The sequence below is a fragment of the Eptesicus fuscus genome, chromosome 24 (assembly GCF_027574615.1).
Source record: "Eptesicus fuscus isolate TK198812 chromosome 24, DD_ASM_mEF_20220401, whole genome shotgun sequence".
Lineage (NCBI taxonomy): Eukaryota > Metazoa > Chordata > Mammalia > Chiroptera > Vespertilionidae > Eptesicus > Eptesicus fuscus.
The window spans coordinates 14,158,013-14,185,479 of NC_072496.1; the positions used below are offsets into that span (position 1 = coordinate 14,158,013).

Sequence of the window (27,467 nt, forward strand, 5' to 3'; positions counted from 1 at the left end):
GTATATACAGGGTGTCCTAAAAATTGTATACCCACACTTTGAATAATTATAAAGGAAGTGTTTATAAAAATACATTTTATTTTCAAAATTGAGCTATCAGCTGTTAAAGTGTGTGTACATTTTTTGGGACACGCTGTATGTGCACATATATGCATTTTATTATTTAATGATTCTTTTCATTTTGCTGGACTATTTGAGTAAGTTGCAGACATTGTGACCTTTTTCCAGAAATACTCCAGTATATATTTTCTTTTAAAAGAAATGTTTTTATTGATTTTTAGAGAGAGAGGGGAAGGGAGAGGGATAGAGAGATAGAAACATCAATGAGAGAGAAACATCACTGATTGCCTCCTGCATGCCCCTACCGGGGATTGAGCCTGCAAGCTGGGCATGTGCCCTGACCGGGAATCGAACCAATGACCTCTGGGTTCATAGATTGATGCTCAACCACTGAGCCACACCAGCTGGGCCAGTGTATATTTTCTGAGAACAAGAGCATTCTCTTACATAAGCCACCAGTTTTGTGTGTATTTTTAAAGGTAATCTTAGAATCAGAGCATTGGGGGAGACTTATTTAAGAGTCATTTGCTCATTCCTTTGCTTCTTGCAGATAAATTCTTTGACAGAACAAAATTGATATTTTCCAAGGGTGATAAACAGGGGCCAGGTCTGTAACATAAGTGTGTGAATGAGAAGGTATAGGACAGTTCTCGTGACATGTATGCGCCATATAAACACACCAACACTATGCAAACAAAACCTTCTCTGAGGGCCAGGTCTGTCCCTTGTGTTAGGGTCTTTTCCGCAGCTAGGGTTCAGGAATCGAGAAGGGCTGTGCATAAATGAATAAAGAGACTAGAGAAGAAATATAAATTTGGGAGGCATGGGGGAGCTGGGGAAGCTCCACTTTCTAATGAAGTGGGCTCTCCAAATGTCCAGACCCACGGCTTTTATTTGCTGGAAAACACATTGGCCCTTTAGGAATGCAAACAGGTAAAGTTGCAGATCTTCAGCCATGCTGAAGCCCCAAGGTCCATCAGCCTTCTGATGAACTTCTTGCATAATTATGACCTGCTGGAATTTGCCACCAGCATATCCCCCTTTTTGATTTAATAAATTTAACAAGAATGTATGCCATTTGCAGAGCTCGGGTCCTTTTAAGATTTTTAAATTCAATGGAAAGAATTGAGTTCTTTCATGTCCTTTTAAATTGCTGCCAGGCATCAAAGGAATCAGTCTGTAGTAAGCTCCTTTCTGGGCCAACAGTTCTTTGAGTCCCCTTTCCAGTCACTGTCCCCTGTGACATGACAGCAATGATATCCCAATTCTGGATAGTGGACAAACAGTGAGCAATGGCAATGCAGTTCTGACCTTTGGCTTTGTCCCAGGCAACCTGCAGCGATGCACAGCTGCTGACTGCTAACATGGCAAGGTGTCTTTACTATCTCCCATCTCTGGACTGTTTCTCCTCTTTTTCCTCAGCATGTTGCTTGGGGCCACCGCCATCTGTGGCTGGAGTAGTCTGGTCAGTTCTTCTCTCGGATCCATTGTTGCAGAAATCCACACGGCTTGGAGGAGTTTTTTGGAAATATATAAGCATATTCTTGACCAAAGGTTAATAAAGAGACCTTTCTATAAACTAGACTTGGGATCTTTTCATTCTGCCCAAACCATTTTCCTTTAGCTTATTCTTACACCATGGGTGTCTTGCCATCAGCATTACAAGTGAAAAAATTTTTAAGTAAGGCTTAATGTAGTTTATTTACAGGAGATTACTCCACTATCCCCCCTTTTTTGTTTTAATACATTTCAGAGGCTTTTGGAAATCCTGCAAAGCAGTCTTGATAACTTTTAATTTAATTCTTAGCACAGAAGTATGACTGACCTGAATTCATTGTGTGATAAGTAGCTTTTACTATGAGATGAACCATCAGTAAAAAATTAGTTGAGGCGGAAGATGGGGCCGGACGCTGTGGCTCAGATGTCATGTGGCCTGTGTTTTGGACCATGTGTGGCCTTCATGGTCGGGGCTGTGGGCTACCACCTGGAATGGTTCATCCGGGGAGGAGGAGAAGAGCATCAGAGCGTCGGGAGGACTGAAAGTTGGATGAACTGCTAGGCAAGGACCACACCCAGTGGTGAGCCTTAAGGACAAGCTGGAATTTGCTCCTAAAGCTGTCCTGAACAGAAACCGCCCGGAGAAGAATTAATAGAGGACACAGGGCCATATGGGTCCCTCCATAGGCTGTGACTGGTCCTGCCACCATGTTGACCCAGCTCCAGAATCCACATCTAATTTGCATTGTTGCTTATTCTGGCCCCTCGGGCACCACCCAGCCACACACATACTGGGAGCTCTCCTACAGTCAGGCACACGGACACACTAGAAGCTGAGGGGCCAGTGAAGAGGAAGGCCCTGGAGGGTTCTGGCCTGCAGGCTGCATCTGCTGTATGGTGGGCACAACTGCCCCGGCTTCTGGGCGCACTTCTGGGAGTAGCGTTATGAAGTGAACCTGGGCTGTCAGTCCCTGCGGGGAGGCAGTTTGGCCTCAAGCTCAAGTGCATGGGGGTGGGGTGTTGCCTTAAGAGAGATACTACATGTCTAGTTCCTGTTTGCATGGGAAGAATTCAGAAATCTCCCTGGTTCCTCCCCTCATTTGCCCAGTCCTTTGTGCTTGCTCTTGCTGAAATCTTGTCCTACCAGCTCAGGAAAGGGGGGGACTCACTGGGGAAGGGCTGTTCTTGGCAGCCCAGGCTGTTCACTTGGGGTAGGCGAATTTCCTTGAAAATAGTCACCATCTTTCATCCCCCATCACTGTATAGTGCAAAACTTGATTACAGTGGCATCTGAGAACCATATTGATCTAATTCTAACTTCCAAATGGTGTGTGGGGTCTCCTTAGGAGTTACACAAGTGCAAGCATTTCAGGATTTCAGGATGGGATAACATTGGCCTTTAACTAAGGACTCCAGGGTCCTGGAGGCTTTGTTTTGCTAGTGTGGTTGCACTGGGTCCTGGAGGTGGGAGTCCTGGAGGCCAGGTTCCCAGAGGCTTTTCTGTCATGGTGATAAGAGGCTTATTGGACCTTTCAGAATCTAAATTAGAATAGACCAGGGTGCTTGACAGTTGCTATCAAATTTTCCAATTTCACACACACACTTTTCCCTATAAAAATAATCGATGTAGTTAGAACATTTGGTAGGGATTTTAAAAAAGGGCTCTAGGACAACTCCCAGGGCTCTAATACAACTAAAACGCTAACATTTTGTTAAGTTTTTAACAATTTCCCTATTGTTGGAGGACATTTAGGTGGTTTCTGGTTGCTCACCAGTATAAATAGTGCAATGAATATCTTTTTTTTAATATATTTTATTGATCTTTTACAGAGAGGAAGAGAGAGGATAGAGAGTTAGAAACATCGATGAGAGAGAAACATCGATCAGCTGCCTCCTGCACACCCCCCACTGGGGATGTGCCCGCAACCAAGGTACATGCCCTTGACTGGAATCGAACCCGGGACCCCTCAGTCCGCAGGCTGACGCTCTATCCACTGAGCCAAACTGGTTAGGGCAGGATGAGCAGTTTTAAGGGTCTCAACACATAATATAAAATATCTTTCCTAAAGAGCTGTAGAAGATTATACTAAAAGCTACCACTTAAGATGCCGCAGGGCCCTGGCTGGTGTGGCTCAGTGGGTTGGAGCATCAACCCGTACACAGAAAGGTCATAGTTTCGATTCCCAGTTAAGGCATATATCCAGATTTTGGGTTTGATCCACACAAAGGAGGCAGCCGATGGATGTCTCTCTCACACTGATGTTTCTCTCGCCCTCTCTCTAAAATCAATAAAAACACCCTTGATGAGTGTTAAAAAAAAAAAAAATTAGTTAATGATCCAGGAATGGGTTCCTGCCTAGTACAACTAAGTTCCCCTGAATATTCACTTATTTCAATTTGCTAATTTAAATCAGTCTGAAATAAAGCTTATTTTCTAACTTTACTTATCCTTGGGTATGGACAGTAAATGACATTAATTACATTTCTGCTATTAGTCTTTGGGTATACCCATATAAGCTTTGTTTAGGGAGGCAAAATGTAAATTACTTACTTTTCTTTTTGAGGCCTAATATGTTAACTTTTAATTACAGTTTATAAATATTTGAAGGAAACCTCCCTTTATTTCCTCCCAGAGTAATTTCTAGGCTACATTTAGGGAGCTTCTTTTAAAACCTTTTTCTTTTAAACTGAGAAACACACTTGGTTGATATTCAGATGCTGGCTCATGCTACCATGACTATATTTCAAGTGACTCTCTTTTTATTTATGCTGACTGATTAATGATCAGATTTAATGCTTGAATAATAACCTTCAGTTTACCCTGTAAATATTAGCTGAAGAGATTTTAAAAATTTAAAATTTCTCCTTTTTATTAAGCTTAAAATTTACTTTTAAACAGTATTCTTTTTGGTTAGTGCTCATTTGCATACACAGAGAGGGATTTTGTGAGGTCTTAGTAACTATTTTAGAGGACTTTACTAGAATTAATTGTTTAACACTTCGGCTTCTCATATAACTGAAATTATATGACACCTTGATTATATTTTAAAAATGTTAATTTATTAAGTAATTAAAGTAGGCATCTTTATTGAAAAAGCAAAGTAAGCAAACTTACACTTTTGACCTATGAAGTATAAATCCCATCCCATCCCCCCATCCTATCTGAAAGCAGGCTGCCTGAGGGCTATTGCTTGCTTTTGTTTTTAAAATTCCGCTGCTGAAGAAATATTTAGCAACTTTGCCTTGCCTCCCTTAGAGGTTAAAATCCTCATAACATTTAAAATATATGTATATAAATAAAATAAAATATATTTATTAATTTCTATTTGATAAAGCTTTCCACATGATTTCAAGTATATTAGATCAGCCTATTTCAAAATTATTTCTTTTAAGAAGAGAGAATAAATTCTTGAACCACTCCAAGGCCCTTGGGGTGTCCTAAAATCATCTCTCGGTTAAATTCTTGAAATTTAACTTGGAAAGATCATCAAATATATATCAAAGATTATATTATATACTTTTTATAATTATTCTAAAAGATATCAATTAAATTTAAACTGGTTTTTATATTAAAAATTTGGTTAAGACCATAGAATTAATCCTCTTTTTTAATTAGACCTAGGTTGAAATTTTACCATATGTAGTACTAAAATATATTTTGAACTATTAAATTCTCCAGAGAAAATACAAGAATTATTTTCTCAAAATAAATTTCTATACTTTATGTATTTTGTTATCACAACTATATGATTTCTCCTAAATTAATTTGAACTTTAAACTCTTAGAAGCCTCAAATTTTAGCTGGCAAGTTAAATACTTAACATTTCTCAGATTAATAATAACTTCACATTTTTAGAATATATTTCAAAAATAAAATACAAGACATATTTAATTAAATAGATTCAATTCTGTCCTCTAGATTTTTATATGAGGCAAACTCAGATTAACATTTCAGTATTATGTCATTTCAAAATACCTAGATATTTAATACATTTTATTTAATTCAGCAAACTCCAAAGTTTTAAGTTGCCAACGGCTTTGGAAGCAGCCTGGTCTATTTAAATGTAAAATCGCTACATTCTTTCTTTAGAAGTTGCTGCCAGCGGGAAACTAGCCCCCTCCATTAACAGTGTGCAGCCAGTCTTCACCTGGGCTACTGGACCTTCATTATCAATATACCTATAGTTATTACTGAAAAGCTCTACCACAAATCCTTTACTTTAGTTATATTTACTTATCTATGTTTTAATAAGTTTGAGACTTTAAAGCCAATTATTATTATCCAAGGCATTTACTTTGGCAAATTCTGTAACAGAGATAATTTACTGACTTTGAGGAATGCGGTCTATTATTATTAAAAAAACTACCTTTAATTATGGAAATACCAATCTTATTGCCTAAACTCAGCTATATTTTTTCTTTTGGGTCATTTTTGATATATATATTTTTTTTTTTTTTTGAGAAAAACAGTCTCTGTAAAGAGATTAAACTTAGTTGAAGAAGCCAACCAAGATCGGACAGGGTGTGTCATTTTTCTTAAGCCAGTCTTTTTCTCTTCACAAGTACAGAAATCCCAGACACATCCCTTAAAATTCTGCAAAATTTTACTGGGATAAAAAACATGGAGGAAATGAGACTTTTCTAATAGTACTCTCGGGAGTGGGCATCCATGTTACAGGATCACCACGTGTCTCCCCACCCCCACATCCTGTTTCTTCTGGGGAAATGCAGTATAAATGGTCTGGGCGCCCAGGTGGTTTCTTTTCCCAATTAAACTAAAGGCATGCTTAATATACTAACAATAAACAAATTAATATATTACAGTTCTTTTCCTGAATCTTTTCCTATTCCGCTCTTCATAGCATTGACTGGCCTTTAAAGTTATTTTAGCTAAAATCTGCCTGTCCCAAGGCATCCTATGGTAATTTTTAAACAAAGCAGAACAAGACCCCACATAGTTAAAGATGACAACGGCACTCTTTTTCCTTGAGCCTGATTTAAGAAAGTACTTTTGGCATTTGAATTTCTTTATCCTTGAGCATGGAAGCTAAAAATTTACAATGATATTTTTGCCTTTTGGTTGAATCCTTCCCCATTATGGCCTGGCTTAAAACAAAAGACGTTCCTGCCCACTCTGGATCTCGAATTCCAAAGTTTGGTACGGGCTTTATGCGCAGTGAATCTCCCCACCGAATTTACCGGTGAACCCCACCTTTACTGGTGATTAACTTCTTCGCTCTGGTGAATCTTCTTCTCCAGTTGTCCCTCGTTGAGGCGCCAGAAATGCTAGGGTCTTTTCCGCAGCTAGGGTTCAGGAATCTGGAGAAGGGCTGCGAGTAAATGAATAAAGAGACTAGAGAAGAAATATAAATTTGGGAGGCAGTGGGGAGCCAGGGGAGACTCCACTTTCTAGTGAATGTCTAGACCCACGGCTTTTTATTTGCTGGAAAACACTTTGGCCCTTTAGGAATGCAAACAGGTAAAGTTTGATAAACAGGAAAAGATTATCAGGTTAGAGGAAATGCCTACAGCTATTGCAGATATTCAGCCCTGCTGAAGCCCCAAGGTCCATCAGCTTTCTGATGAACTTCTTGCATAATTATGACCTGCTGGAATTTGCCACCAGCACCTTGGACCATCACTTTGTGACCCCTGGATCTCTCTTCAAGGCTCCCATGGGGTGGAATTTCCAGATCTCTCTTTAGAAGCACCTGTTACAGTCAAGAATTCTCCTTTAAGTCTAATTAAATTCTCAGCTGAGATTTATGCGAGTCAGCAGTGTGCAGTGGTTAAAAATACGGATTCCACCTGCCTGTGTTTGAATCCTTTCCTCTTTTTACTAACATCTTGGGGAAATTACCTAACTTTTCCTCATCTGTAAAATAATAAAAATAGTACCTACCACACAGAGCTAATGTGAGGATTAAGTGGATATGAATATTTAAAGCACTTTAAAACAGACAGAGCCTGTAAGACTTAATAAAAACTTGCTATCTCTGTATTCTATTACTATTAACCCGACAGCCTGGAGGTATTTTTTCTCACCTCCGGACAGTTCATGATCATGGTATCAGGGACATGAGTGAGATGTGAAGATTGTTCTTTCTAGAAGTCTTAGGGGAGATGTCTGCTCCTAAGCCAGAAAGCTAATTAACCTGCTGTTCTCACCTTCGAGCGACTTCGTTTCTGTCTCATCCCCTGTTCTACTTGTCCCTCCTGTCAGACTCTCCACAGCTCCCGAGATTCCCCTCGTCCCGTGGAGGCTGCTGCTTGAATATGTTGGCTATAAGTGACTCGGAGCAAGTTACCTAACTATTTCTCATCTGTAAAAGGAGGTTTAGAGTGTATGTTCTAAGACTCTTGACCACTTTCCCCCCAGAGAGATCGGAACCATCATCAGGTCGCTGGGATGCTGCCCTAACGAAGGAGAGCTGCATGATCTGATTGCAGAGGTGAGTGGCCGGGCAAGGTTTGTCAGCAGACTCTGTGCGACTCCGGCTCCTTGTTATTGAGAACATTTTCACCTGAAAGTAAAAATGCCCTACGCCGAGACCGGTTTGGCTCAGTGGATAGAGCGTCGGTCTGCGGACTGAAGAGTCCCAGGTTCGATTCCGGTCAAGGGCATGTGCCTTGGTTGTGGGCACATCCCCAGCGGGGGATGTGCAGGAGGCAGCTGATCGATGTTTCTCTCTCATCGATGTTTCTAACTCTCTATCCCTCTCTCTTCCTCTCTGTAAAAAATCAATAAAATATATTAAAAAAAAAAAAAAAGAAAAAAAAAAAAAAAAAAAAAATGCCCTAAACTGATAAACGGCTCAGTGAAAGCATGAGGGCAGCTATGTGAGTTATCCAAGCAGCAGGATCTGAAAGAATTAATAGCAGATCTGAGAAAATGGCTATAACTAAGTAACGCAATGGATCAAGTGAGAGCCCACTTTAGGTAGTGTATTCTCTAACATTAGTTGAAAAAAGGCCAGTAGCCACAGGGACTGACTATATACAGAAAGGGTATTGACAGATGACAGGAGCATTCTAAATAAAGTCAGTTCAAAGGGGATAGGTAGAAGCAGAAGTAGAGACTAAGGAATTTATATTATTTTGGAAATGGGGACAAAAGGGGCCACATGCTAACCTGACAGCTCAGGGAAGGCCTGCATGGCGGTCTTGCAAACTCAGAGACCTAAAGTTACCACAAAGGATGGTCTGAACTGAAAGCAGTTATGGTGGGTAGTTACGTCCTAGGCCGGTACCTTCACTGACAAGGTCAACCTTTACCTTAACTGAGCCTATCTGTCTTTTTGCATCTACAATAATGTATCCTTGAAATGTCTGGGTAACTTGTAACTTCCCTTTTTCTGGACCCCTTGGGGCACAACCTAATGTGCCTGGGTGCCAGACAGATACCACAAATTCCTTCATTGTTATCATGTTAATTGTTGACTGTTGGCTATCCTACACCATCTAAGTATGTGCCTATCATTTTACTTTTTATCCAATCCCAGAGGTCCCCCCCACCCTGCTTTGCTTTCTCCCGCCTCTCTAGTCATCAGTGGATTTCATGTAACCCACCTACGTCCCTCCTTTGATTGTAGTGTATAAAATAGATGAAAACCTGCCATTCTCCGAGCACTATCCCAATCCGTTGAGGTTCTGCTTCCCTGCAATTGTTGACAGTTTGGCTCAAATAAACTCACAAAAGTTCTTTACAGGTGTGAATGTTTTTACGTTAACAGAAAAAAAACTAGCTTTCAGAACAAGTAATAAACAATAAAATAATGACTACTGTGCATTGACCAAACAGTCTAAGAATTAAAAATAACTGATTATTTGCAAGAGTGTAGACGAAGGATAGACTTATCTCGTGCAGCTGTACTGAGCAGCCCAGGCCAGAGCTCCATGCCTGTTCGGTTTTCCAGAAAAGTGTCTGATCTCATTTCAAGTGCAGCTTTCAGTTCAACAAAGCAGAGCCCGAAAGGAAAATCGCTGCTGGGCAACCACCCGGAGAAGAGTGTTTTTCAGAAATGCCCTGCTGGTTTGGCTCAGTGGATAGAGCGTTGGCCTGCTGACTGAAGGGTCCTGGGTTCAAGTCTGGTCAAGGGCGCATGCCTGCGTTGCGGGTTCCATCCCCAGTGGGGGCCGTGCAGGAGGCAGCCAATCAGTGATTCTCTCTCACCATTGATGTTTCTATCTCTCTGTCCCCCTCTCCCTTCCTCTGAGATCAATAAAAATATATTTAAAAAAAGGAAAAAAAAGAAATGCTCATCTAGGTGTGTGGGTTTTGGTGGAAGCTAAGGGCAGCTAAGAGAATAAGAGGAAAAGAGAAGGAAGTGGGATTTTATTCCCTTATTCCTCGCACCTAGCACAGTACTTACTTGCTTAACGGGTTACAGAAGAGAAGCAGTTGTGGCTGGATGAGTAGCTTAATCTCTATCAGTTTCTCCATAAGTTTGCTTTGAAGGTGAGTGAAGTGATGTATAAGAAGACATGTTTTGAGTCCTCAAGCACGATATAAAGTTAAGAAATGGAAGATTAGAAAAATGATTCTTTTGCCCGCATGCCAGTACCTTGGTAACTAAAAAGCACTACCGATTTTTCATTAGCATTTTATTAAAAATATTCAATAAAGCAGGAAATCTTTACATTGTTTTTCCATTGTGGGATCCAATGAAGCTATTCTTAGTTTTTGGCTACACATCTGTTTTTGCACCTAAGAGTATATTTCCTGGGCTCCCTCTTCAGCGTTACTGGCCTTATATGCGACCTCAGCTTCTGTGGTTACACCACTCTGCCTGGCTTCCATTACTTGGGGGCGGGAATGGGGCTGCTGGCCAGTCATTCCATGGATATTACCTCGCCCAGATGTGTGTGCGCCTGTTCTAGTTGGCCGTGGCCTGCAGAGGGCCACCCCAGAACTTCTCAGGGTTCCCGTGCCTTTCTCACCAGCACATTCCGCATGTCCTTGGTGGGGGTGAGTCCTCTGAACCCTCCCATGGAACATCATTCTCTGCTGTGTTTCCTGATTCATAATATACCCATTCCAGCCAGCCCCCTTTTCTCAGCTCAGCATTTCGACTTCTCTCAGGCTGGTCACCACTTATTCCAGGTGTCTAAGGAGCCACCCTCTCCTGTCATCCTTGCCAGGGTGTTAGGTCCTGTGTCCTGAGAATGTGCCCAAAGCCAATGAATTCTTGCTGATCCAGTCTTCTATTCCAGCACCTTTGACAAACTTTCAGCCAATATCAGGGGCACTCCTCAGCTCCTCCTCGTTCATGCTAGCTAATTCTTTGGGCTGTTTCAGTGTATAGTCTCTTCCCTCCATTATCAGTCCCACACTTCCCCAGCCTGATGGCTATTCTAGGGTTTAAGCCAAGTATTCTGTGTCCCTGCTAGGGGAGGAGAGGGGGCAGTTCCTGAGGGTACTGTGGCCAGGCCAGGGACATGTTCTGCAGCACAGTGTGCTGCCTCCTATCAGGGAAGGGTGGGTGCAAGCCAGCGTGTCCGGGGTCTCTACGCGGATGTTTCCATCCCATGTTTCAGTGTGCCAGGGTTTTGTGGCCAGGGCCCTGACCTCAAATACCGGTCTTGGCTGTGCAGTTCTAACTTCCATGCCTTTTTTAAAAAATATATCTTTATTGATTTCAGAGAGGAAGGAAGAGGGAGAGAGAAATAGAAACATCAATGATGAGAGACAATCATTGATTGGCTGCCTCCTGCACACCCCCTACTGGAGATCGAGCCTGCAACCTGGGCATATGCCCTGGGCCGGAATCGAACCTGGGACCCTTCAGTCTGCAGGCTGATGCTCTATCCACTGAGCCAAACTGGCTAGGGCATAACTTTCATGCCTTTTATTTGTGGATGTCAAACTGTGGCCCACAGGCCAAATCCTCCCCACAGCCTGTTTTGTACAGCATGCTAAGAACTGTTTTTACATTTTTAATGGGTCGGAAATACTCTCAACAATAAAAATAAATGAAAAAAAAAAAAAAAAGTGCAGAGGTTGACCACCCTGTTTTATATGTTGCGGAGTCTGCTCTTTCACCGCCGTTGGTAAGGGCTTCTTTGTAAGCCATCAAAGAGGCTCCCAGGCTTTCACATGCAGTTTGCAACCGCTTGGCAATGGCCCTCAGTTCCTGCTTATTCTGCAGGGCATCAGTGCAGCTACAGTCACCTCGCCTGTTCGTAGGCCGTGTTCTCCCCATCTTTCAAATGCCTGAATCCTGGCCCCTGCAAAGGCATTTCTCTTCACTGGGATTTCCCAGGTCACCTCTGGTTAACTCTTTAGCGGTGAACTGCCTGAGACTGTCCCCAACACCACAGCATCCTTCCTTTTGCCTGCTTGGCAGAGTGACCCTGTCTCAGAGCTCCATCTAATCACCTGTCTCCTCCGGCCACTGCTGGCACCACTTGTGATACTTTGGGTGCTGAGAAGCAACAGTGAGCATTAGGTGGTCAAAGGTTCATTGTGGAAAACACCAGTGAGGGGAACATCAGCCAGGGGAGGCCAGGAGAGCCATCAGAACCCAGTACAGGTCTGACGCCTGTGAAAGAGGGAAGGAAAGGGGGGAGGGAGGAAGGGAGGAAGGGCTTTAGACTGAGCAACTCCAGGAAACAAAGCAGTGGGGGATTCTCAGTCCAAACTTGGCCATCAGAGGAGTCCGCCTCCTCAGGATGGCACTTACTTCAGTATCCCCACCACTCAGTTACTGGCTGGGAGCAGCACAGGACTAGGGTGGCCTTGGCATAGACCTGATGGCTAGAGACAGCATGTAATGACGGTCCTGCGGTTGGAGGTCTGAGGTGGGTTTTCATGGCTGCCGCAGTTGTCGTCTGGGAGAGCCGTAATGTGAGCCAGGGGTGGAATGTCCAGTAGGATATGGCCAGAGAGTTGGCTGCCCCGGATTTCCTACCTCTGAGCTCACCATGGCCTGCCTCTCGTGTTCAGGAATGGAACCGAGAAGAAAGCTGCTTAGGGATGAAATGAAAGCCCTCATCAGGGCCAAGCAGCGGGCATGGGAGAGTGAGCCGAAGCATTACCAGCCAGGTAGGTCAGTGACGGATCAGAACGGGGCCAGGCTTATCCTGGAATTCGGTCCTGGGGTAAAGAGATGACTCGATAGCAGGGACGATGGTGCTAGTGTTGTCCTCAACATATCTGTCTCCTTAGGCAAACAGCTTTCCTGCACGTCTGGCATTGTGGAAGGTGGGAGAAGGGACTAGATCCCCCTGATTTGTGTCATGTTAAATGATAGAGTTAAAGAAGTGTAGACCTGAGGTACTTGGGGATTATCTGGTATTGGCTACCAGCCATTACTTCAGAATAGAAATAGGTGAAGTTGGGCTGGGGTGGGGGTTGGGAGGAATGTGTTGTACAGAGAATACACTGAGTGAGTTGTTTCATTGTAGTTGGAAGAAAATAATAAATGGTGCTAAAGTGTGATCAACAGCAGGGAAATCGATAACAGTGGTTTTTCCTCTCTCACATAAATGTACAACATTTATAAGTAAATACATTTCATAGTTTTATAGAAAGTTCAACCATGACTAATACAAATTAAACTAATACAAATTTTTATTTTAAATATTTTATTGTATAAGTAACATTCACATTACAGAAAACTTTTAAATAGAGAATAATATCCTTTCCAATGATCCATCACCTTAACATAATCACTGTTAGTATATAGTGTACTTCCATGTAATTTTTCTGTACATGTTTTTAACATGACTAATTTTATAGTACAATGCAGTATGTACAATTCTGAACCTTGCTTTTTTCATCTAATTATAACAAAACCATGTTATTACAGACTTTTCATTATTAAAAAATACATTCCAATTAATTAAAATTGGGCAAGAAAAAAGTAAGGGAATGATCCCTGTGGTAGCTATCATTCGGACACAACCGGAATATTTTACTTTTTTAAAACTCAAAATTACATCAAAACAATTCTTCCACAGTTATCTAATTTTTAAAAACGAACATTTCAAGAAGGAAACCCTATCATACAACAACATGGATGAGCCTTGCAGATATGCTATGTGAAATATGCTAGTCGCAAAAAAGGCATATATGTCATGATTCCATTTACATAGGCGGACTCTTAGAAACAAAGTCTTGCTGTTGAAGATGCATTGAGTTCGGATACAGTTGCTTAATAAAGTGTAAAAATGAACAGTGATATTTAAAAATTAACATGTTGTTATATATGTGATATTGAGTATATCTGTGGACTAATACATTTATATATTCAACTTGACCACAATTCCTTTAGGGCAGTGATGGGCAACCTTTTGAGCTTGGTGTGTCAAACTTCGCCAAAACACTGAGCATAACTCGGGTAGTGTGTCACTTTGAGGAAAAAACATTATTTCGCAAATGTTTCATCCTCAAGAGCAGCAAATGTTTCATCCTTGGCTTGCGGCCGCCTCAGCAGCCGTGTGTCATCAGAAATGGCTACGCGTGTCAGTGCTGACACGCGTGTCATAGGTTCGCCATCACTGCTTTAGGGATTTTCTCATTAGGGAGAATGAAGATAACTCTTTATTCATCACTCTATTCAGATCTGTATTGTGTTAATCACCATGGCTTCCTTGCCTAAACCAAATCGCAACCCAGGATGAAGCTTTCCTCCCATCTATTGCAACAGTTTGAAACATTTGCTTTTGGGATAGATGGATGGAAGAGGACCGTAGTGGTGACCATGGCTCCAACACTTGTTGCCCCTGTCAAATAGGAGCGGACACCCCTGGGGGTAGGAGGGACGCTCATGCCCAGGTGGAGAGAAGCTGACACTGACGGGTGTGAGATACTTGGTGTAGTGGAGCCCCTCAAGACCCCCTGCCACTCCTAGAGGATAAAATGGGGAAATTCATGGCTCAATGGCCACTGATGCCCCCATGGCTCCAGATTGTAGAGACTCACAGTTGGAAGGGAGGGACCTTTATCAATGACCTGGTTTAGCCACCTGTTAATTCTTGGAATCTGATGGTCTAGCCCAGAGATGGTTCAGTCATTTTTAAAATATGCTTCCAATAATAAGAAAGGGACTTAAAACCCCAAAGAATCTCATATCCTAATTTTTGCACAACAGCCTCTGGAATGTTTGGAGTAAGTTATTTTTCTAAAATAGGCAGATTTACAATTTTCATATGATAGTTTGGACAAATGTCAATGAATTTTTATTATTATATCCAAGGTAGAGAAATATTTTTTAAATTGTATTTGTGGTTTGTTTTGAAACATGATTTATGTTAAGATTTTTATATGTGGTATTTAGAGTTTTACTTGAAATATCTTATGGTTTTCATATTCCTACTACAAATAGTTAATTCATTTGCATATCTTATTTGGTGACCTGGAACTTGTTGAAATGGAGGTGCTTTATACACCATCTTAACTGCTGATCTGATCTTGCTTTCGTGAAGCATGAAATAGTTCAGTGTGTTGACTGATCGTCGTGTCACTGGGGAGAAATGAATTTCCACTGTGTGTTTTATTGCACCTGTTCGGTGAGTTCAGCATTAGAATAAATAAGGCTTTAATGAGGAAAGAGATGGCCTGCTGATTTCCCTGTGGGAATGGGAGCAAAGAGCTCTGGGCTGTGGTCCCACCAAAACACCAGCGCCGGTGAGGACCAGGACAGGCACTTCACCTCCCTGTGCCTGGATACCCTCAGACGCAAAATAGAGGAAGAACATTGACCTTTACCAAAGGAGAGTGCGAAGCAGTATTTGCCTCATGCTTTGACACTTAGATAAGGTATATTTTAAAATCCCACAACATTTACATAATTACTGAGACTCTTCCATACTGGGCAAGAGGATGCAGAAAGTCTTGTGGAAGCTGGAGCAGTGGCTTTTCCTCAGGGCGCTACTCGCATAATTCTTAGGAGCAGGAGAAGTCGTGTTGGTGTGTCAGGGCCTTGGTCTCCAGGGGAACATCTGCTCACACTGTTAAGATGAATTCACTATAAATGGTATGTGGAGGCTACACTGGGGGATCTTCCTGCAAAGAGGTTTTAATACATTTGCATTCATAAATGCTGGCTATGTTACTTTCCCATCATTACCTCCTTTTCAGCACATTAGCCCTTTTCTTAGGTGAAACAAACTAGATTTGCCTCATACATGTTTGCAATAGCACGATATATTTGCTTTGTTTGTTTTTGCCTTTTGAAGAGAAGGGATGTGTTTGGTGGCTGCCTGTCACTCTCCTCTTGTCATTCCAAAGAGGCAGGCAGGGAAACAGCGGAGGCGGAGTCCTCACTGCTAATGCACATACCCTGTCCACTAGGCAGGGGTCCAGGGGCGAGGGACGGGCTGGTAGATATGCCCAGCAATTGAATACATTCTCACCACATTCCATGCTGCACTGTATGGTTGGGAGGCAGAAACAGTTAGGTCTGTATGGTGAGCCAAGGAGGATGTGTGTGAAATTTTAGCACCAGAAATTGATTCTTTCAGGAAGAGGTGTCATTGCATGATATAGAACCAAAAGTGTGTGCACCATTGACAGAAATAATGATCATAGTAGACTCTCAAGGTTCATGAAGCACCTTCATGTCATCGCATGTAAACTTCACAACAACTCTGTCAGGTATCACTGTTCTCTATTACAAACAAGGACACGAAGCTAGAGCATGAATTTAATCAGAGTATTTTAAACTAGTCTTGGCCTAACATGGTGACTACACTGTTGTATTTTCCTATGAAGAAGGCAACATCTCTTTTTAAAGACCCTAAGCCGTATCAAAGTGAAGTGGTTTTCCCAGCCTGACTTGGCTGTAAGTGAAGAAATGGCAATGAATTTCTGGTCTTGGAACTTGTCTGCTGTAAGTTAGGGAATCTTTCTTGACTTCATTTCATTATAAGTTGGTTAATTGAGTTTTCTGCTGAGAAAGTAGGTCTGAAATGCATCATTTTGTCTCAACTCTGTAAAATCAGTTCTAAATTTGGACTATCTGCTTTGGTAATCTCCAGTAGATGAGTAAGGAATTATGCTTGATGACAGTGATTCAGAGTCTTTGGATTAAAATGTGCCATGCATAGTTAGTAAGTAAATATATCTCACAGCTCCAGAGGTCAGGAGTCTGAGGTCAAGGTGTCGGCAGGCTTGGTCCTGCCATGAGGGGAGGACCTGTTCCAGGCCTTTCTCCTGGCTTGTGCATGACTGTCTCTATGTTCACGTGGTGCTCTTCCTATGTACATGCCTGTGTGTCCACATTTCCCCTTTTTATAAGGCTGCCAGCCATAGCGGTTTAGGCCCTACCCCAGTGACCTCATTTTAATTTGATTACCTCTGCAAGTACCCTATCTCCAAACAGGTACATAGAACTTCAACCTATGGATTTTGGGAGGACACAATTCAACCCCAAGTACTCCCTCTTACTCTGCATCTCTCTATCTTTATCACTATCTCTATGTGCTTACTATATGTGTATATATACATATTTGTGTCTTTATATATATGGTTCAGTATTTGATATATTTCTATTAAATCTTAAAGGCATTGCAATACATGGGATTTAAATAATTATTGAGCCATCACTGGATAACAAACATTTCTAGAAAATAGTATATTTGTATTATCTTACTAATGACCTCATAAATTATTCTGTACCAGAAATAATAGAACCATGTCTTATCCTTCCATATCTTACACTGCTTCCAGATTCTCGGAAGGGCTATTCTACTCTGCTCCTTGTTTCTCTTCTGTGATAGAGGAATAGACCATCTTTTAAAATGCCTTTTAGATAAACTAATGGAATTCAAATAAAGCATGGAGTTTAGTAAATAATTATGTATCAGCTAGAGGCCCGGTGCATGATATTCATGCACTTGGGAGGTGGGGGGCCCTCAGCCTGGCCTGCACCCTCTTGCAGGCCAGGACCCCTTAGGGGATGTCTGCTGCCAGCTTAGGCCTGATGCCCCCAGGAATCGGGCCTGGCCTAAGCTGGCAGTCAGACATCTCTCTCACAGTCCGGGACCTCTTGGGGGATGTCTGCTGCCAGCTTAGGCCTGATGCCCCCGGGAATTGGGCCTAAGCTGGCAGTCAGACATCCCTCTCGCAGTCCGGGACCTCTTGCTTCTTACCACCTGCCTGCAGCGGAGGCAGGAGAGGCTCCTGCCACCGCTGCTGCGCTCGCCAGCCGTGAGCCGGCTGAGCAGCGCTTCCCATGGGGGAGCGCACTGACCACCAGGGGGCAGCTCTTATGTTGAACATCTGCCCCTTGGTGGTCAGTGCACATCATAGCAACTGATCGTTCTGCCATTTGGTCGATTTGCCTATTAGCCTTTTGTTATATAGGACATTGATTCATTAGTTGTGACAATGAACCAACTATAGTTTTATGTACTACTAGTAGCCCTGTGCACGAATCCATGCACCAGTATCTCTCTGTAGGGCCTGGCCACTCCACGCCTGCTGCCCAGAGGCTCTCTGTGGCCCAAAAGCCCATCATGGCCGGGCACGGAATGCTTGTGTCATCGCCACGGCAACAAAGCAAGTATTTTGCCAGGCCGCTCACGCTGCCTGCTCTCAGTGGCTACCCCTCCCCCCCCCCCGGGACTGGGGGACTCCTGTGGGGTTGAGAGGACTGGGCACTGCCATCTTGTGGCTATGGGCGCTGCCATTTGTGTGACAGTGATGGTTAATTTGCATATTATCCTTTTATTAGATAGGACTAGTGGCCTGGTGCATGAAATTCTGGGGGTGTCCCTCAGCCCGGCCTGTACCCTCTCCAATCTGGGACTCCTCAGGGGATGTCTGACTGCTGGTTTAGGCCCAATCCCTGTGAGCAGGGCGACCCAAGTCACGCAAGCCTCCCACGCTCTCAGGCCAGATCTGTGGCCACCGCCCATAGGCCCCTCCTTCAGCGGCCGACCAGGGCTGGCGGGAAGCTTGGGACATCCCTCTCGCAATCTGGGACTGCTGGCTCCTAACCACTCACCTGCCCGTCTACCTGATTGTCCCTAACCACTCTGCCTGCTGGCCTGCTCGCCCCCAACTGCCCCCCCCCCCGCCAGCCTGCTCGCCCCCAACTGCCCCTCCTGTTGGCCAACTCATCCCCAACTGCCCCCCCTGCCAGCATGCTTGTCCCGACCTGCCCGCCCTGCCAGCCTGATTGCCCCCAATGGCCCCCTCCCACCGGCCTGATCACCCACAACTTCCCTCCTCTCTTGGCCCCTAACTGCCTCTACCTTGGCCCTGCCACCATGGCTTTCTCCAGAAGAACATCTGGAAGGTCTCCTGGAAGGTCTCCCAGTCTAATTAGCATATTACCCTTTTATTAGTATAGATAGAGGCCTGGTGCATGGGTGGGAGCTGGCTGGTTTGCCCTGAAGGGTGTCCCAGATCAGGGTGAGGGTTCCCTTGGGGGCGGGGCGGCCTGGGGCAGTTTGCCAGCCAGCTACGCCCCATGGGGTGGGGGTCCATGCTGGGGGTGTGTGGCCAGCCTGGGTGAGGGGCTGAGGGCCGTTTTCAGGCTGGCCACACCCCCTTTAGGGTGGAGGTCCCCACTGGGGTGCCTGGCCAGCCTGGGTGAGAGGCTGATGGCTGTTTGCAGGCTGGCCATGCCCCCCAGTGGGGACCCTCACCCTATGGGGGTGTGGCCAGCCTGGGTGAGGGGCTGTGGCCACTGCCATCTTTGTCCCGCTAATTTGCATATTCCCTCCTGATTGGCTGTGGGCGTCATGGAGTGATGGTCAATTATCGTATTTCTCTCTTCCTACCTAATAAAAGTAATATGCTAAATGAACACACCTTCGCCACGCCCAAGCCACGCCCACAAGCCAATCAGGGAGAGTATGCAAATTAACCCAACCAAGATGACAGTTAATTTGCATATCAAGACAGCATAGAAAGAAGCCAAGCACTGCAGAAGGGAGCGAAGCTGCGGAGAAGCAAGCAGGTGGATCGGGGAGAAGGGAGGCAAGCAGGCGGGGCTGGCGGAGAAGGGAGGCAAGCAGGCGGGCCAGTGGAGAGCGCAGCAGGAAGCCCTATTGCAGGAATCTTCCTGCAATGGGCTACTAGTATTAGTATAAATAGTAATGTAAGAGTTGACAATAGGGGAAACTGGGTGGGAGGAATATGGGAAATCTCTATCTCTTTTCTGTAAATCTAAAACTAAAAAGTTTATTTGAACAGTAAAAAACCTTTTATAATACAAAATAGTGTTTGATATATATAAGACAGTCTATTCTACTGTATTTAGAATCATCATATACCTGTTTTATGCCATTGCTTATGTATCTTTTTGTATAAAAAGTAGATAAGATACAGCCTCCAGAGGATAGTGTTCGGTCATAGACAGATTTTCACAATCTGTCCAAGTTGAAGATGAACTTACTTTTCCTTCACTTTGAATTACAAGGCTTTTATTCATTATCCCTCTTTTTAAAAAAGTCAAAGAAAATTTATGCCTCTTCTGCTATCCTGATTGGTTGGAGATCTGCTTTAACTAACTATTTTTGTGCAATTTTGGCTTACACTGATCTCTCAGGCCAGAATGACCCACAGAACGTTCACCCTAGTGTTCAGTGTTCAGTGTTCAGAGCACCAAGGGCTGCCGGAAGTTGTATGGAAGCTGGAGTGGGTGCGAGTGGGGCTTTATTAGACACATGTCATGTGTTCGTGAATTCTCATGGTGGGGGCGTGCTGTAGAGCTGACGTCCATTTGGAAAAACTAAAAACCGTTGGTAGATTGCTGAGGGTGCTGTGAAATAAAGGGGTCTGTCTTTCACAGTTGAGACTATGTGCTCTCGGTGGGTTGTTGGGGGTGGAGGGAAGGAAAGCAAACAAACCATTGCTCTGGAGTAGATTTCTTGAGGAATCAGAATAGAAACTCAACATTTTACTTTAAAAATAATCCCTCCAAAGGTAGTCTCTTGAGATTGACGTTTCATTTTTAAGAAGCTCCTGGGTTTGGGAATCACAGGGTGCGACTCAGTCAAGCACATCAGGGCCATGTGAACATTCATTTGCAAAATGCTCGCCTTGGACCTAGAGGCAGCTGAAGACAATTGTTCGTATGTTGACGGGCTCAGAAATTCTGAAACACATCATTTTGTCATTAGATAGAGGACATATTCTGCCAATAGTGGAATCTGAGGACTCCACTCATACTAGGCGAGAATCTAGGATAAACATTAACAAATAGTTGTCATTCGGAAGACAGTGTGTTCCATGTAGCAGCGGCCTATAGATTTCTTATTTTTGTTCAAAGAATAAATCTGTTAAAAGCTCTTCTGTTGAGTTGGGATTTATGAGCCTTTTAATAGGATTTTTGAAAGGCAGTGGAAAATTTACAGCTCCTGGTAAATAGCCTGACATGAAAGTTAAGATCGATGGAGTTTTGTTCAGCCACACCATCACAGTTGAACCTATGAGCAAGAGTCTTTCTCATTCTCATCTAATAGTGCTGGGCACCAAAAATTCTCTTTCCAGGTGTAGTGTTCTCTTAACTAGTGATGGTAGAACAAAGTTCTGTTGACCATCTAGGTGTTTTTTAAAAAAATATATATTTTTTATTGGTTTCAGAGAGGAAAGGAGAGGGATAGAGAGATAGAATCATCAATGATAAGAATCGTTGATTGGCTGCCTCCTGCACGCCCCCCTCCCCATCACCCCCTGGGGATCAAGCCTGCAACCCAGGCATGTGCCCTTGACCGGAATCGAACCTGGGACTCTTCAGTCTTCAGGCTGATGCTCCATCCATTGAGCCAAACCAGTTAGGGCGACCATCTAGGTGTTTAATAGCTGTTTTACAATGATTAGATACATGGTCATTGAGATTATGATTGGTCCCCTAACCTGGTCCCTTATCCAGTGTTCCTTCTCTCAGGGGAAAACATCACTCCATCTCATTTGTGCAAGTTAGAATCCTAGAAGCTGTCCTTGACTCTTGTCTTTTTTCCTCATCCTTGCCCAACAGGTCCTATTGATTTTACTTCTTGAGTAGTTTTTGACACCATCCACTTCCCTCTCCATGGCCACCAGTCTAACCCAAACCCTTAGATTTATTGCTACAGAAGCCACCTTACCCACAACCAGTGTATTTTTCAGACATACGTCTATGAGACCTTCAGTGATAACAACCAAAGTCACTTTTGTAGACAGTAAGGCCCTGCAAGGTCTGATCCCTGTCACTGCAGCCTCATCTGGAAACATTCTCCTCACTCGCTGTGCTTCAGCCTCCTGGCCTCCAATGCATCACATCACACAGGGTCGTAGTGCATGTAATTTCCTCTTCCTGGGAGTCTCTTCGCTGTGGTCTTTGTCTGATGACCTTCTCCTCATCCTTTATTCATCAGCTCCAGGCTGATTTCCTCACGAATGCCTTTCCTGGTCTCCTGGCTGAGAAAAGTTTCCTTTACTCTAATAGCTCCCTGCCCCTTTACTTCTTTGTGCTTAGATAAACTTTAATTAGACACTCAGCTTTGTTGTTTTTTGATTAATATATGTCCTCACTATCAGAATATAAACTCTGGGAGCAGGGACCATGCCCAAGGATGCTCATTATCAAATCCCCACCACTTGGCACAGTGCTTGGGAAAAGTAGCTGCTCACTGTATTTATTGAATGAATAAGTGACTATTTTTTATTGATTGTTTAGGTAGAGGAAGAAGAACCCACTGGATACATTCGATTTGAAAAATTTCTTCCAGTGATGACCAATATACTACTGGAAAGAAGGTAAGAAAGTAAGTGCAATGGTAAAGTAATGGCTATAATTACATTAATTGCAATTTTTTTTTTCTTCACTTCATATATTATCACCCAGTATTTTTCCCAGGATTGCTTCCTTCTAACTTTTCACTATACTCTGCCAGTTGGTATGTATTTAAAAATATGAATCACTTCAGTATTAATCTAATAAGCAAAGTGTAATTAAGGGGCAAATAAGCTACAAAAAGAATAAGTCAACAACATTCTTATTTTGAATTATAAATGATAAATAAGAATTAACCCTAATTATTTTTCTAGAGAGAGGGTAACATTAGCTTACTGTAGTTGGTTTATTGTAAAAATTTTATTCCCAGATAAGTTGATTTCTATGATGAAAAAATTAATAGGTAATATTAAACATGTCAGTGATTTTGAACTAAGTATTTCCCATGGATGTGGAATGCTTTCAATGTTCATATCTAGAAACCAAAAGAGTTCAATGAGGGAAGCATTATTTTTCTAGTATATTAGCAGTGTTTGTTTTATTTTATGTGATCATTTATTATGTAGAGCCTGAACTAAATACTGTGGTATTTACATCTTTTTTTTTGCATAATTAGATACAGACCAATTCCAGAGGAAGTCCTTCTTCGAGCTTTTGAGGTATATAAGCTCCAGATTTTATATATATTTATCTGAATAATTCATCATGTAGAATTTATTCATCAAACAAAAAATATAACTTCTACTTTCCTCTAGGTATTAGATCCAACTAAACGTGGATTTCTTTCTAAGGAAGAACTGATCAAGTATATGACTGAAGAAGGTAAGAATTATTTATTACATATCTTGTAACACTGACTTATTTAAGTGATTAACAATTTAATAATTATGCAAAAATTCTAGGGGATACTTTAAAATCAATCATTCTGGTTAAAAAGTTATTTACTATTCCTATTATTTTGGTATTGGGATGGTTTCTGTTTAGTAGTAGGTAAGAGGAAAAGGGTATGTTAAGGGGAGATGGATTTTTGCCTTTATAGGACTTCTTTAAAGTATAATGATACTTCTATAAATTGAAGGCATTCCATTCACTTAGAGTATTTCCAGAATAAAAGGTATGCCACCTAGAAAACATGAACTATCGAAAATTTTCAGTTTTTTATGCTCATGGAACCATAGATTCTTGCTTTGAACTTGAACTCTACACACACATAAACACACATAGACACACACATACACACACACACTTATACACAATATCTCTACACCAAATAAGCCAACATATTTCCTGTAGGAATTCTCTCTGCTTAGGCTGGTGTGTCAATTTATTTTTTTCTGACTGTCAGTAGCCTAATGGGCATTCTTTTGGCTATTCTCATATTGGTCATCTCCTCTTCTCTCATGCAAAGTTGTTAGAGTTCTATCTCCTTTGCTCAATCTACTGGTTTTCAGATTGAATCCTGATTCAGAGTTTCTGATCACGTGATACAAAAAAGTACAAGTAATTTTGAGTAGGAAAGACTAGACTGTGTCTCCATATACAACTGGTGTGGCCATTTTGCCTTGAGCCAGTGTAGGTGAGAATACAGGGAAAGAGCTGACACTCAGAGCTGCCACCCAACAACTCTGTGACATTGTTAAAATGACCTGAGGGATTAACCTTGATGGAAATGTGATGACTTTCAAAGCATCAACCTCTTAATCCTAAGAATTAATTTAAGGGAAGTAAATCCTAGATTATATTAGGCAATGTAAGTGTAGTCAAAGTGGCCAAAACAGTTCAATGTCATTTAGTATGGTGTACCTACTAAGAGCAGTGAGAAGTAATGATACTAAAATCTGTTCCCTTTCTTAAGGATATTAAAGTCTTATTGGGGGAAATGAAACTAACTTATAAAAGTTCAAAAATATAAGACAATAGAAAAGATGAGTATCAACCTGGAAAGTTTAAAGAGAAAATAGGTTTCTTAAGATGGTGGAATTGTGTGGGTGAGTTATTGAGAGCAGGGGTGAAATCTTACAGGTTATAGCACCCCCAACATACTAAGTCTTGACAAATATTTGTTAAATGAATGAATGAGTGAGTAGGTGAATAAAGAGTGGGTGAAGGGGCCCAGCCAGTGTGGCTCAGTGATTGAGCATCGACCTATGTGACCTATGAGAAGACAGGGCCAGAGGGGCTTGTTGGCCAACAGTAGGAATGAGTCTAGATAGATTTCCTGGGAGGAGATTTTGGAGGCCTGGGCTCAGGAGTTTAGAATTCATCTTGTGGGCAGAGGAGAAGCATCATAGTGTTTTGAGCAGACGAGTCACACAGTGCAAGAGGGATCGTGGGAAAGTTACTCTGGTGTTGGTAGCTTTGTTAGATGACTAACAAAGAGGTTATATTAGGGAGATCAGTTAGGGGGCGATTTCAGCATTTGAAGGTACCCTAATAAGGTCCTGATCTGGCAGCGGCAATGGGAATGGAAGGAAGATTGATACAATAAGACTGTCTACAGTGGGATCACGGGGCAGGATGAGTGCACGGGACGAAGATGGGAACGGAGTCAAAAGGAACGAGCCCGTGGCCTGGGGGATGGGATTATGTGATGCTACCACTGAAACAGGAAAGTCAAGACCAGACTGCGTTGGCTACAGAGACAATGAAACGTTCAGTGTCCACAGAACATGAATCGTTTGAGAATGTGCATTCTAAATGCCCAGGATGTCATCTGATGAACATAAATACCACTGAATCATGTTCCTACAAGATAGAAGTCCATGTGTGTCAGGCATGTGTATTGTGTCAGACAGTAGTTAGCAGGGAAGATCTCAAAACATTAAAAACACACATGTTGCTACTTATGTTCCAGGCAGTGTTCTAAGTACTATTCAAATAACATTTTAATCCTCATAACCCTATGATAGGTAGTATGATCACCTCCGTTTCTGAGACAGGAAAGCTGAGGCACAGAGAGGTGCAGTGACTTGCCCGAGATCTTAGAGCTAATGAGACAGCTTAGCATTTGAACCCAGGCAGTCTGGCTCCCATCCTTAGTCAGATGCTGCACTTCTCCTTCCCCACCCGAGGAGGCATGGACGGTCTTCTGTCATTTCCTGGAGCGAGGCCTTGTTCTAAGGGGAGGTGTGGTCACTGAGTTCAGGGCCTGGTGTGGGCCTGCTGGCCCTCGGAGTCCAACCCACCACTCGCTGGCTGGACAGGCTGCTGCGTTTCTCTGTGTGCCGCTGTCCTCCACTGTGAGCGGGGGTGGCACTTTGTACTCTCAGGGAGCGGTGGGAGGTTAACTTAGTGAATGCAGATGAACACTAGTTCTCATGAGGTTTATTAGTATTCTCTTAAGCACTTACTGTGCCCATCAAAGTTTATTGGTAGCATATTTAGTATTTAACAATCAGGCATAAGATTTAGAATTTGTCCTTTTGAGCATTTCAGGTAGTCTTTCTTTTTTTTGTTAATCCTCATCTGAGGATATTTCATCCATTGATTTTTAGAGAGAGTAGAAGGGAGGGAGGAAGTAGGGGGGAGAGAGAGAGAGAGAGAAATTTTGATGTGAGAGAGACACATCAGTTGGTTGCTCTCTGGGCTAGGGATCAAACCTGTAACCCAGGTAGATGCCCTTGATTGGAAATCAAACCCTTGTGTGCATAGGCCGATACTCTAACCACTGAGCAGCACTGGCCAGGGCAGGCATTCTTTTTTTCTTATGGATGTAAGCATGATAAAAGAACTCAGCACATTCCCTTGTTTGATAATACCATCATCATTATCATCAAAATCCCCATTTGAATAATTCCTGGATTATTAAATGAATTCCAATTTAGAAAGCATTGTTTGTAGAGGCAGGTGACTTAAGCTCAGAAGGCGGGTGATCCCCAGGCCTAGGTAACTTACCTGTTTGCATAAGACTCTTTACAGGTAGGACTTGTATGCATGCATATAAGCCTAACCAGTGGTCACAGACAATAGGGGGATGGGGGCATGCGTGAGGAAGGGTTTGGGATGGGAATGGGGGGATGAGGACAAATATGTGATACCTTAATCAATAAAGAAATTAATAAAAAAAGAAAACAATACTCTTTACAGGTAAGGTGGCAATTTGGATATTTCTCTATTTTTGTTTAAGATCAGGGAAAAGTTTTTCATAAATAGTCGACAGCCTTTCCAACATTCTTCATGAGTTGGCTTCTCATCTTGGTAAAACCAGTATCCAAGATGGCCCTCAGCCCTCAGCTGTTACCTGAATCCGACTAAAGCTCACAGATTTTCTCTCCACCTTCTGGTTTCATTTGACAGCAACACTGGACGAAACTGTAAGAAACAGAGAGGAATGCTTGGAGCGTCTGCTGCATGGCATCTGCCATTGGGTGCAACTGCCATCACTACGTTGGCCAGACCTGGTTAGGGAATATTCTGAGATGCAATCCTTACAGTTTCAAGTCTCCGTTAGCTGCTCTTCAGCAGTTTTGTAAAGCAATCATTGAATCCTCTTTTCATACTCTTACTAACTAAAAATTAGACTCCCGGGACTCAGGTTACTCCTTGGCAATTTCAATAGTTTTAATTTAAGTGAATAAACAGCCTTATTCATGCTGCCCTGATGGCCTCTGCTATTTTGACTGGAATGATCGATTCCAGGGTTGCTTGAGCTATGACATCTGCAAGGTAAAGTAAGTCCCAACTCTGCCCGGGGTGCAGCAGCATGCTCTCTGAGCCCCTGGACTGTCATGGCAGGTGGCTCTCTGCCCCAGGGAGAGCGACACGATGGGGCTTGTGGGGTCCCGTGGCAGTGAAGCTGGTAGTGGAAAGAGAAAGAAAAGCACCAGAGGGTTGTGAATGATGAATTTCCCTTCTTGTTCCTGCCAGGTGAGCCCTTTTCTCAGGAGGAAATGGAAGAAATGCTGTCTGCTGCAATTGGTCCAGAATCGAATTTCATTCATTACAGGGACTACATAACAATGATGGTGATAGATGAAAATTAAACACTCCAAAGGCTTACTTCCTAATTGAAAGGATAATTTTTAAAAATTGCTTATCTTTGTTCATTTCACATTATATCTTACAATTCCTTAATATGCTAGTTAATCCCTCATGACAACTATTTCAAGATATTCTATTTTTTAAAAGATGATCATAACAATTTAAAACAAGTTTATTTGGTATGTCTTGCATTGTGGAATGACAAATTGCTAATTATTTAAAAACTATTCTTAAAACACTTTAACATTACCCATGGAT

The 27,467-nt window shown here is 42.6% G+C and overlaps 1 protein-coding gene across 1 annotated transcript in view; it reads left to right on the forward strand.

Moving 5' to 3' along the window:
- The window catches only part of EFCAB2 (EF-hand calcium binding domain 2), a 66,302-nt gene extending 39,075 nt beyond the window's left edge, over positions 1 to 27,227 (forward strand). Inside the window, exons 3-7 of the mRNA XM_054713083.1 lie at positions 7,937 to 8,009; positions 22,173 to 22,252; positions 22,846 to 22,888; positions 22,985 to 23,051; positions 27,096 to 27,227. Of these exons, the coding sequence (XP_054569058.1) occupies positions 7,937 to 8,009; positions 22,173 to 22,252; positions 22,846 to 22,888; positions 22,985 to 23,051; positions 27,096 to 27,211 (379 nt within the window). The 3' untranslated portion in view covers positions 27,212 to 27,227. The remainder of the gene's footprint in view (positions 1 to 7,936; positions 8,010 to 22,172; positions 22,253 to 22,845; positions 22,889 to 22,984; positions 23,052 to 27,095) is intronic.
- Positions 27,228 to 27,467: the final 240 nt, after the last annotated feature.